The following is a 13,749-nucleotide window of genomic DNA, read 5'->3' on the forward strand; positions in this document are numbered from 1 at the left end:
CGTAGACCCATAGGTGTTTTTACGAGTATAACAGGCAGGAATTGCGCTCTCCTACCCACGTCCACATGTCTCATGGTCATGGGCCGTGGCGGTGGTATATTATTAGTTTCACTGATATGACTTTTCCTAAAGCATAAGGTAATTGCAAAATGTCCAGGTCCCCGGCCGGTTCGCATAATATTGTCACAGATTGGTGCTGTATAAAATGGTGTGTATCAAACTACATAAAAGAAAGAAAATTTACAATCAATCAATATTTTTTTATTCGTTAAACATAGGTGTTACAATTAATTACTTAATATCACTATGTCTTTCCAGCATTAGGTAGATATACAAATTTATTTGCGTTGGCAAATTTAACAGTAAACTGTTCATGCTATGCTGCTGCTATGTTCGTATCATTATTCTTTTATCGCCTTATACACAGTATAATATTACGCTGTATTTTTTTTATTTATTGCCATTTTTTAGTGTCTGCTTTCATTAGCCCAAATCTAAATACCGACTTTAAAACTTGAAAACTTGAGACGATTCAAATTTTTATCTCTAAATGTACAAATTTCAAAGCAATTGACTTTCTGTTCATGCTCAACGAAAGTCAACTTCATCAAATACCGATATATTTAATGTGCAAAAGAAATACCCAGAATTGATAGGAAACCACGAAACAATGTTCGAAGGAATTCCTACGACGATAATATGATATTTCCGGGTGAGAAGGCACCTAATGCGGCCGGTGGATTGCCTTCCATTTGCCTGTATATTTCTGACAAAAATGTACACTTTTCATAAGGTTGGGTTTTAAGACTTCCGTTTTTTGTCCTTTGTTTTTCTTTCGGATATTACGCAAGCGTAATATTAAGTTAGTAATGATCGTGAAGCTCCATTCATGTTATCTGGCTAGTTAAAACAGTTTACTAACGAGTAAACTTTGTAAATGCAAGTTGCTCTCATAACAAGGAAGGCTAAATGGCTGCCCATTGGTGTACCTACGTAGAACCACTTCTATATTTTAGTAGATAGGGGCAAGACTGCTTGTGGGCATAACCTTTTTTTAGAATTGATATAAGATAAGATAAGATAAAAAATATTTTAGCGCACACAAAGAATATATTGGTATGATGATTAAAATGCCGTACGGATGATGTAACTAAATAGCTACCTACTATATTTTTGTCTCCTATTTAGGTACAAGTAAGATTCATACTTATGACAAAAATTATTCCTACAAAAAACTAAGGGATTGAAATCGAAGGTCAATGGCACCTTCTACTTTTAAGCGAGACATGTCAGCATTTGAAATCGACTACCATGCATGGGAAACCTTAGCTGAAGACCGTGATGGATGGCGCAAGCGTGTTGTGGATGGGAGAAGCTATATGCGACCAAGCCTGGTTTAATGCGTTAGACAGCAGAAGGTGTCGCAGAAAGCAAACCGGGACTGGAACCTCAGGTGGCATGAGCTTTTGCTGCCAAAAATATCAGAGGTCGTGCCGCTCACGCATAGGCCTCCACAGTCACCAAACCGATTGTCTAAATATCAATGCATAAATCGTCTGCAATAGACGCAAAGGCCTGTGATGATGAAAACTTTAATAACTTTTCATTTATACATATATCTGTACAGTTTAAAATTTAGGATAATTTATGACTAGACTATGTATATTATCATGCCTATGTCAAAGTAAAGTATTATCATATCACAACGCAATTATCCCTTCCCCTGCAGTAGCGATAGCGCACCGAGCGACTCCTGCGCTGCGCAGCGAAGCGTGAACCGCCCCTTCTGTTGTTATTCAAGCGCAGGTGCGCAGTATTGCCAGTAACGCCATTTTTTGTGTGCGGTCATACATTCCTTCTCCGTACAACTTATTTGAAATTCTTGCAGAGGCAACTTGGATGATTTAACTTCATTACCTACTTACGTCATTCTTAATTTTAATTGCAATCGGATGATCACAAATTATCAGTGAGTCGCGAACTTAGGTAGCAATTAATGAAATCTTTATAAAACTTGCCAATTATGTTTTATAAATTATAAGTGCAAATGCTGCTTAGATTAATATTACTTAATGTTCAAACTTCAATACACTTCCAAAGAGAGTTAGTTACAATACGTAATAGTCTTTTGAATTACAAAACTGTCTCGTGGGAATACTAACTACCGAGTAGTTAGGAACAAGCTATCTAATGCCACGTCATGGTGGCTGCCTCAGATAAGTTTACGCACAATATGTCTTTACTAACTTTTCATGTAAAAATTGAATTTCATTTATAACGAAGTATGAAGTTATATAAAAAGACGTGAACTTGGGTAAAACATGAAAGTTTATCTGAATTTTCATTAAAGCTACTTAACTCATTCTACATACCTACACCTGGAAGTATTCATTTCTCAAAATATTTCCCACACTCCTGTACTACACAACTCTTTCCTTCCTAATGAATACCTAAAAGGAATCTCCGATGTCAAACTTGCAAAGAATAATTCAAAGTTGGGAGCGATCTCGAAAGTGACTCGACGGATGTTAATAAGTAAGTTCAGTTCAGGCGCATGTCACTTTTGCTTCTGAATTTTTAAGGCGAGCGTTAGAGTAAGTTAAAAGTTTTCTACATTAGGGTTACCCTGAACTTCTTGAAGTTTAAGAGCGCGTACTTTTTAGTCTTTGTTTGCACACAGTTTGTTTGTTTTTCTTATAAATTATATCAGTATAAAAGTTTTGTTTTAAACACTTGCCGTGCATGCTTTTAGTTAATGTTTTGGTATGTTGATTTATTACGAAAGTTTACAGTTACAGTTACAGTTTATTTTACTAGTAGGGTTGGATAGGTTAATACAATTTTATAACATTCAAAATTCCTAGTTCTATTGAAATAAACGGCGCGATTCGGGAAATGAATTAGAGATAGAGATTCAATAGATATGAAATAGTAAAGATATCTATGTGACGTCCCACGTGCCACGGTAAAGGTACCTTATGCGGTTGGCGCTTACGCTATTATTAACGCCGCTCCAATATTATTGCGACGCTATGCGACGTAAGCGCCAGCCGCATTTTATTATTGTGTTAGTAAAAATCTTGCGTCATAAGATTTTCGATCATTGTGTATTAGGGGCCGAGCTCACAAAACTTTTCTGTACATTAACATAACACCCAGCGATCTCCTCGAGGAATTTTTCACAACTTTACCCTTAGCTTAAAAAGACTTATACAGGGTGATTCAGGAGACGTGAGCAGGACTAACACTGCGCATATCGTTAATTATAAGCAACTGTTTCGTATCAGTATTAGTGAGGTTAACGTTAATTTTCTAGCCGTGTTGAAAAAAAAGTTATTAATTTTTTTACGACATGCATAGTCACCCTAAAATTAGAATACTAAACTACCGATATTCTGTGTCAAATTGAATGTCATTACTGTCATCACGGTCTGGTTACTTTTGAAAACTCGTATCTCACTCAAGTTTGACAATTTATTTTCTTCGTAATCAAAATGCCATTACGGTTAAAGAGGTTTTATGTTTATTATTAGGTCCTGTAGGGTGACCATGATTGTTGAGAATTAAATTTGCCCTCACCAAAAAGTTAAAAAATAGGAAAAAGTGTAGTTGTTTCTCCTAAATACGACGGTGATCGATCAATTATCAGTTACTGAGTGTGCAGGATTAGTCCTGCTCACGTCTCACGAATCATCCTCTATATATGTAGTAGGAAGTCATGAATCCCATCACTTTTCAGAAGATACACTTTTCACTTTTGCGATAAGAGCAGTGACAATATAGCCAGGCAATAAAAATATCAAATGACGACGGTGAGCCTAATTAAATTAATGCATACATGTCAATTATTTTTACACTTATAATAGGTATATCTATCATCTACCTAGCTGGCATCCGTTGTGAAAAAAATGTATGAGTTAACAATACTGATTTATTCACTAAAATGCTGCTTAATCGTTTTAGTAAATAAATCAGTATCGGCTAACTACATAAACTGAAAAATATGACGTCCTGTGTGGAATAAAAAAATGAAAATTTTAATTTATACACCATAAATAAAGTTTTAGTATATAATAAAAATTTAAGAATAAAATGTAAGTCAGTATAGCTGTATACACGTAGCTTAATTGGTACCTAGTGATCATATATTTGTATTCGATAATTTCGTAAGTTTCAATAAATACTGAACATCAAATTTACTACCTACACGTCCTACACGTATAGATACGTTAGGTACTATTGTTTAAGTCGATCCAAGATATACCGTTGTATCGAAATAACGTTGTAGTTAAGTATATGCATTCGGTATATTAAATTTGTTCATGCGTAAACAGCTCAAGGATCCCGCGTCACGCGACGATATTTCGTTGTTTGTTTGTATAGGTTTGTTCTAAATTAACGGTAAGTAGGTACATTAATTTATGTATGTTTATATTTTTACTTTTAATTATTATTTTAGGGTTAATGATGTAGACAGCTTAACTGAAAATAAATCGACAACATTTATTAATTTCGTGACCATCACAGTTATTTCATGAAACGGCCAAATATTTGTACCTACCTAAACAGTTACTCGACTTGGCTGTAGAAGTTGAGCTAAGGTGACAATAATATTTCTAGGATTCATTTATATTGGCATATTTATATTGAGCAGATTTATTTGCGAGACAAAGATCCGTTTACAATAGATCATGCGAGTTCCCCTCCAGCGTCAGCCAGCGAAGCACAAAATGCGTTCGCTGCTCATTCGACTGTGCTAACTGACTCCATATCGCATGAAACAGTGCGTTTTGTGAGTTTTTTTAACGCTCTATAAAAGTGTTACTACATATCTAGACAATACATATTATAAGAACGCTTTTATAAAGCAAAAGCAGGTAACAAATGGCAGGCAATTGGTCAAATAGTTCAATTAGTTATACATAATTATATTTAACCAGTTGCCTGCAAATAATGATATGTAATAGATATATGTATTATATTGGAGCTTAACGCCGAGTACCACTCGCATGTGGTGTTACGTTTTTTGGGAAAAAGTTTTATCATACTCGTCGTACCATTTTAAGTTTTTGACACTTACGGTCTGGCCACGACATTACGCGACTGGCTGCGGCTAAGGCGACAACCATAGATTGGAGCGAGACACAGAGATCGTACGTTTCGTTCCCACCTATGATTTTCGCCTTAGTCAAAACCAGGCGCAATGTCGTGGCCACGTCGTTACGGCTCGGCCACAACACTACGCGACTGGCGACGGCGGCAGCGGCAACCATAGGTGGGAACGAAAGGTCCGATCGCTGTGTCTCGCTCCAACCTATGGTTATCGCTGCCGCCGTTGCAAGTCGGTGAATGTCATGGCCGAGTCGTTAAAAAGTTTGAGCGATTGTTGAGCTAGTGGATTAACTGTTTTGGCGTGCGGCAGGTCGAGGCATCTGGCGCGACTTGTGGCGCGTTCTGCGGGAGGCATTGATATTAATGTTCAGCTGCATTAATGTTGCCTTTATTGATTTATATGCTTAGATGATTTTGTTTTTGTCGTTTGTTTTCTCATTTACTTAGAGTAATGTTTTGTAAAAGATTGGTGTGTGTGAGCAATAGACTGGCTAGTGTGCCTGCTTCTCTCATAAAAAAATGATAATAATATTCTTGTTCGTTTAATAGGTGCATATAGAAAATTATCAGTATCTACTACATTTATACATACCTAGTAGGTATACCTACCTAATCTCAAAAATTAAATTGCCGAAAGGAGTCCTATATACGTCTTGGCTTTGGCTTCGCTCATGCATCATAAATGTCCAGGACACCATGGTTTCATGTAAGGGAATGCCATACAATTATAAATAAAAAATTATAAACTAAACAGATGAACGAACAATAAACAAACTCACATTCTTTAAAACAAAGAAAACCGTAAATACTTGTACAGTCGACGTCAAAGATATGTTTACAATTTTGCACCTTACTCCATTGTAATAAAAATGTAAACATATCTTTGACGTCGACTGTACATACTTTGTTATACATTTGTACTAAAATGTAGCTTTGAAGAGTAAAAGCGGGATGTGTGCTTTAAAATATTTCACATTTTTATTCACAGTTGTTGAAACTGTTTCAGAATATGGAAGACAAAGTTCATTTTTATTTCCAGCAACTATATACGTGTTTTATTTATTCAGTATTGTGTTTTTACAGTCCAAGTTTTTACAAGTACTTATATTAGATATAAGTTGGTACTTTCAGCACCGTAATCAAAAAACTACGAGTAGCATCTGCTCGCAACTTCGTACGCGTTAATAAGTTGCATACTAATCTAACCTAAGGAAAATCTATACGAGTGGTCAAAAGTACTTTTGTCAAGTATATAATAAAGATTGACTGCTTCATTACTACGGTTTTTTCCCTTCTAAAATCTATCAGTGTGTTCCTCATATTTCTTAAAAATATTCCTTTTAGTGGAAAAATGTAATTGGATTGTGTAAAGAATTTTTTTTAAAGTATATGTATAATAAGCTATACCTAAGTTGGTAAAATTAAAACTTACCTTGAACTATCACCACTTTTCAATCTAATGACTAAAGACCTTGTACGTAGAATTAATTACTCAATTCTTTCCATTGTTCTTACCAATATTCTTTTGTAAAGTACAGATCTGGTACAATGTATAATTACTCTAAAGGGACAAATTAAATGTACTTCAGTGAGAAAATGATTACCTACATAATTGGTTTCAAACTCAACTTTTGTATAGTTTCATGTACCAGCTTACATCATAGAGAGATTTAAATATGGTTGCATAAAGTTGCGGGTATCGTTAATTGTTGCTAGGCATTAAAAACGCCCAACAAATTTTGTTAAATGTGAATTATTGTCTGTCGCATATTGGGCGTAACATAAAAGTTATAATATTTATATTGATATTTGAATTATTGTCTGTCGCATATTGGGCGTAACATAAAAGTTATAATATTTATATTGATATTTGAATTATTGTCTGTCGCATATTGGGCGTAACATAAAACTTATAATATTTATATTGATATTTGAATTATTGTCTGTCGCATATTGGGCGTAACATAAAACTTATAATATTTATATTGATGTAAGTAATCAGTCTACATTATTCTTATGTCGTTCTCTATAGTCTATTTATTTTTCTAAAAAAAGGTAATAGTCGTTACTATTTATATCTACGAATCGAATTGATAAGATGATGGCCTCCTGAAAATAAAACCACCATGAACAGTTTAAATTTTGAATATTCATTCATCTCATCAATGACGCTGTAGGTATACACAATGATCCCAGTATGAAATGCTTGTTATTTATTAATGCTGCTTTTTTTTCCACGACCATTCAAAAAAGCAGTGTATTGTTTTTACCCAATGATTTATTTAACTCAAGATACAATAAAGGCGTTCAAAAATTGAAGCGCTTACCTTGTGACAAATTGTACAAGTTGCCTTTAGTCGTAACTGGGCAAGCGAGAAATGTGCACGTGCTAACGAATTCCCGCTCACCGAAAGAGAAAGAGACAAGCTCATGTTTAACAACGAGATTAATGGAATGCGAAATTTAATCAAAAACAACAGATTTCTTCGTAGGTATAGAATTAAATATGGAAGTATTTTTGTGCTCCTTGTGTATTAGTATAACCTACCTATACTATAGTTAAATCATGAATCTAGTATTAAAACTGTATCTGGCATGAGAGTGGGGAGAAGTGACCGAACAGGATAGTCTTATGTATCTTTCAGTAGGAGTAGCAGCGAAAGAGCTATTATTGTTTGTCCTTGGCACGGTCTCACATTTTATTTGTTCCCCACCGTTTTTTTAGTATGGATTATGGTGGGCAACAAATGAATTCGACCAATCACAGTGTCGCATTTGCGTATGTTATGTCCCTCACGGAGGCACTTCTATACGATCCTACCTTTTATGAGTTAAATAATATAATTGTTCTATGTAGATTGATTTATAGTTTGTGTGATCTTAGTTCCAACATTTGACAGTTGTCTATTGAAGTTTCTAATGATGAGCTGATGAGGTTATGACGTATCGTTTGTGAAATCTAGCGATTATAAAAGAATTGGTCGAATCGATTTTACAGCCGAGAATAAAGTGTAAGTACCTATACAACTTTACGCGAAATAAATATTATACGTACTGCCATACTACCTACCCAGCTTATTACATGTCGTCAAACTGTCATTGTTAGCGACAAGTGTACCTTACTCGTATTGTCAAATGGCAGGACATTATAATAATAACAAAATTATAGTTAATAATAGGGGTTCGGCCTATGACATATCCTGTCATAGTTATCCGTTTAAAGCTTATTACGTAAAGCAATCCGAAGGAGTATTTTTTCAAGTAAACTTAAAACATGGCTCTTTTACATAATAATTCAAGTTAAACGCCTTTTTGTGCAGAAAAGCGCATTTTAATGCGGGATTCCACCAGTGTGCGGCAGAAGCATTTTTGTACTGAATATGCTTGTTCCGCACAGTGCCGCACACTGGTGGGATCCCGCTTTTATGAATCAAAATATAGGTGCCTTAAGGTCGACAGACAATGTTGAGTTTAATGGCTCTGTTTTTCTATAGCTAATAAAAATCAAATAAAACTTCCAGTCCGACAAAGACAGGATTCCCAAGAAAAGAAATTTGTTAGATGAAATAAAAAAAACTGACACAAAATTACCCAAAATTTATGATGTAGGGTGTACCTATATGCTGGAACTGTCATCTTAATTACTATTTATAAACGACATATTGAATGAAAGAAAGAAAGAAAATACATTTATTTAACGCCACAACATATTGTAATAAAGAATAAAGAATTATGGCTCCTCTACACGACGGGCCAACGTCGGCCACTCCACGGGACGCAGCCATGCGGTAGAATGAGATAGCAATATCACTTGCTCCCTCTAACGCATAAATGCGTTTCTTGGAGCGGCCGGCGTTGGCCCATCGTGTAGAGGAGCCATTACACAATGGAATGGATTGGATTCTTTACATATTGGTGATTTAAGTCCTGAGTTTGGATTTTTTTCCTGTTATTCCAATTTCGTACATTTGTTTGATGAACACAACTATTGTAATAATTTACCTAGATATATAGATTAGGTAATATATCGTCGGGTGACAAGCAAAAGTCACTAACTAACATCTTTGAAATTATTGGACAATAAACCGTGTTACAAGTGTAAAAAAGTGCATTGTTACTTAAATTTTTTGATAGTACTTAGTGAATTTTGCTTGTCACCCGACGAATATTTATTGAGATACTTAATTTAATCTTAATCATTAACATTGATAGTCATTGACTATTCACAGCCTCTTAGTTTGTTATTCCATCACCCTTTATTAGTTAGCCAAAACCAAAAGTAAAATGACTGTTCTTCTGAATAGGAATAATATGTAACTACTTTGTCAAGCGTTTTATAATGTTACCCAAAATCGGACTTTCCACACAAACAGAAAATACTGCAACGAAGTTTTATTAAAAAAAACTATTACAACTGGATTCACGAGAAAATGTAAAAATAAAGTTTATATCAAAGAGCATGTCCCGCAACTTAGGGGCATAGCACACTGCGTCGGATTCGCGACGATCGTCGTCGATCGGAGCGACATGCGAGCGGGATGTCGCTATAATACGCGCATAGCGTTGTCTCGCTCAAAGTTCGGAGCGACGTGCGAATCGGATGCAGTGTGCCATGTCCCTTTAAGGAAACCCGATTTAACTTGTAGCCTCTGAGAATTAAAATGAAAAGTTATATCGCTTTGTATGTATGTATGTAGGTATTTCATAAAGTTGTACTTTGGGAACTATCTTTATTGCATAAAATAATGCCATTCAGTTCAAAACCGGATCCCTTTGTTTGACATAATTATTGAAAGTCATAATACTCATAATGTAATGATTGTCAGATTATCATTAGTCATCATTCTGAAACCGTTGTCTTTTCGGGATTTTCGTAGGGGTATCCTGCAGATAGGTTATGTTAGGTCAGGTTTGTTCTATGGCAATGCTGAAAAGTTATGCGTTTCTGAGAAAAACCAAATTACATATGACTAACGAAAATGTGAACAAACAATAATACATTATGACTTAAAACTTTATGGGAAACAATAGAGATCCGTTCAAAACACTTTAGTATGCTGTGTGGTAGCGTTCTGTTTTCAATGGTGATATTGATATAAGACACGATTAAATGGTTTCAACTTCAACATTTACTGAGGCAAAACGAATTAGGTCACTTTTATACTGTACTGTACAATAGGCCACATTGTACCTACTTCCATAATAATTTCTGAACTCGATATATTAATGTTGTATGCAATTTATTTCCTGCTGATTTTTGTATTTAAGTTATTACCGTCATTATAGCCAACTTTGTCCGCTTTTTTTGAAAAAAAAAAAACACGAATTTCTCAAAAAAAATATCACATATATGACTTTTTTTTGCTCAGCACGTCCATAGTGATCAAACGCATCACTTGAATTGAAGAAAAAAATTTAAATCATGTTTTTACCTACTTTTTTGGCGTTTTAAAGGGCGGGCAAAGATATCCGGGGTTTGCGCCAATATTGCCCACGTCAATTTGGTGTTCAAATACAGCTCGTATGATGATGATGTCTAAGGATAATTTAAAGGTTTTGGGCAATCCTACCGTTCCCTGTTAATAACTTGGCGATAAGTGTAAAAACTTTTTAATAAATTTGGTGGGCAATGTTGCCTACCCGTTTTTGGCCATTTCCATACAAGACTCACCTAAGCATTTTACAAAGGCTAGAGTTGTCACTTTAGAGAAAACCTATTACAATAGTTTAATGGTCTAAAATATGAGTTTTGCTGTATTTATCATGCGTTAAAGGAATAAAACATCTAAATAAAGGATAATAAGACCAATCAAATACAGTATATATTTATAAACTTACTTTAGTGTACAAACATAACCTTCTCTTACTTGCGAAGTTGGGTATATTTGTCAAAAGTCTTTGGTGGTGGGCAATGTTGGTATCCGTAGGTCTGTAAATTACCGGATTACATTGCCCATCGCCAAAACTTTTGTGTCTTTAGGCCTTTTTAGATTAAACCTCAATGGACATAAAATCTATGCTTCATGTTTTATAACTGAAACCCGGATATATTTGTCAAAGGGTTCATTTTTCAACAATTTTTACCCGCCGAAATATACCCTATATTTGACAACTCGCTGAAAATTCCCAAGTCAAGTTGTGCACATGTTTGGTATACAATTTAGTCACAAATTTAATCTATTCTCTGCTAAAAATACATAACAAATTTCACTACCATACACAATACATTTTTCTACATTAACGAATTTGTTTAAAATTGTAGTTTTGGGCAAAGTTTCCCCTGGTGGCAGTTATGTTGGTTATTTTTATCTTAATTTTTAATTTTTGAGGTCCTTGTTTTGTATGCTTTTACAAATAGGTTAAACAATTTGCACTTTTACAATATTTACTTTAGTTTGTGATATTAGGTACCTACATGTTTGAAAATGTGTGGGAGGCTTATTCGAAATTTAGAAACTTTGAACATCTTTAACTAATGGACCATCGTATGCGGAATGACCTTTACTTACCTAGCCTAAGAACGACACCGTAATTTGCGTTTTTGGATAGCATTACCTACTCGCACAATCACAATGTTCTCTCATCTTTTCCATAACCATTTTATATTACCACCCTTGGGATTTATAATATTATTAGTAAGAAACTTTACTTCATTGCGAGCACGTAGGTAATACAAATGTTCATATGTACATACCAAACTACAAATTTATATTTTACTTCTGATAAAACAGTGCGACTATTAAACCAACATACGAGCTTCGAAAGATTTTTACCCAGTCATGCCAACCTTAACTGCAAATTTAAGTTGGTAAACGATTCGCTCTATTCTCATAGGAATAGCCGTTGAAATAAAACTATTCCAATAACTTTTCATTTGTAGCCAACAACTGTAAGTTCACACAAGTTTCATTTAATTACACCTTTTGTCCTTACAAGGATTCCCCAGTGGCACACGAAAATACACCCAAGTTTGTTTAGAAATAATTCTCAGAATACATAACGTAAGATTGCTTCAACAAATTATTTGAGTTACTCGCTATTAAAGCGTTAAAAAGAACCAACAAACAATGAAGTAGTAGTAAAACAATACATTTTCTTTATAAATCATTTTTAGGGTACCGTACCCAGAGGGTAAAAACGGGACCCTAATTACTAAAGGGGCCCACTGATTAACAGTCCGCTGGCCGGTATCGGCCTGTCAGTTGTTCGGAACTGTCAAAATTTTGTTCTAACTGACAGGCCGATACCGTCCGGCGGACTGTTAATCAGTGGGCCCCTTAAGACACCACTGTCCAACTGGCTGTCACCAGGGTGTATCTCATGAACCGTGAACAGTTGAAGTTTTTACAGATGATGTATTTGTGTTGCCGGTTTAACAGCAAATACTAAAAAGTACGAAACCCTCTGGGGGCGAGTCCGACTCACTCTTGCCCGATTTTTTTATACCTACTAAGTACTTATAAGAATTCGACGTTAAAGATCAATATTAGGAAAGCAGTGAAAAATCACCTGATTTTTTTATTAAGCTTTATCAAGACAAAAAATAAGCGCACACGCAAACATAATCTGGTTATTGTGCTCCGTTCTAGTTAATCTTTTGGTCCTGTATGAATTATATTACAGGTTATGATAAGGACAATTGATTCAACGGAGATGATGATGGCGTCATCATCAACTTATTTTATTATTTATAGGCATATCATTGATAGGTGCGCGTCTCGCTCGTCCTATTACACACACATATATCGATTTACCAATAATATATTAAGATGAGATTTATAAAGGCTGGATCGGCCTTAAAGTTAAGTAAACACGCATAAAATAAACACGATCGTTTACTTACATTGCATAACGATTGATAACTTCAGCAACCACCACATCCTTCAAAATCAAGTCCAAACTGCGATCCAAATATTATTACAGTCCACTATATATGACAGTTACACTGAAGACATAAAAATAAGTTTTATTTTAATTCTTATTATATTGTTAAAACTTAACACTTTATTATTAAACTTTGAACGCGACCGTTAAATTCAAATTTCGAAATAACACTGTACTGAAAATGTATTACCAAATATACCAAAACTGGTTACGGCAACGTTTATAAATTTCCGAACGTTGTTATTTTACATGCACGTTGAATTAAAGTTTGAAGTAAGTTGGACGTGTGTGGGGGTCGAACCGGGGCCAGGGACTAACCGCCGAGCAACTGGCGTCCGGAGGCCGGTAGCTAGCCAACCATATCGGAAGCGACTCGCCGCATAGTGTACTTATTGGTTAATTTATGAATACTTAGAGAGTATTGAAACTACAAATAAAAAAAGCTTTTTTGTGTTAATAGGTGTTGAGATAAGTATTAATTGCTGACTGTAGGTACTCGTTTTGTTTCGCTTTTCGGTGAAGGAAAACATCGTGAGGAAACCGGACTAATCCCAATAAGGCCTAGTTTCCCCTCTGGGTTGGAAGGTCAGATGGCAGTCACTTTCGTAAAAACTAGTGCCTACGCAAATTCTTGGGATTAGTTGTCAAGCGGACCCCAGGTTCCCATAAGCCGTGGCTAAATGCCGGGATAACGCTAAGAAGAAGAAGAGAGGTACTTGTCTGTACTATTTTACTATTCACAGCTCACTTTTA

The 13,749-nt window shown here is 35.2% G+C and overlaps 1 protein-coding gene across 1 annotated transcript in view; it reads right to left on the reverse strand.

Annotated features, from left to right (window-relative positions):
• LOC134806878 (uncharacterized) overlaps nucleotides 1-13,395 on the reverse strand; it is a 32,994-nt gene extending 19,599 nt beyond the window's left edge. Inside the window, exon 1 of the mRNA XM_063780294.1 lies at nucleotides 12,956-13,395. Within this exon, the coding sequence (XP_063636364.1) occupies nucleotides 12,956-12,992 (37 nt within the window). The 5' untranslated portion in view covers nucleotides 12,993-13,395. The remainder of the gene's footprint in view (nucleotides 1-12,955) is intronic.
• Nucleotides 13,396-13,749: the final 354 nt, after the last annotated feature.

Source organism: Cydia splendana, chromosome 3 (assembly GCF_910591565.1).
Source record: "Cydia splendana chromosome 3, ilCydSple1.2, whole genome shotgun sequence".
NCBI classification, from domain to species: Eukaryota; Metazoa; Arthropoda; class Insecta; order Lepidoptera; family Tortricidae; genus Cydia; species Cydia splendana.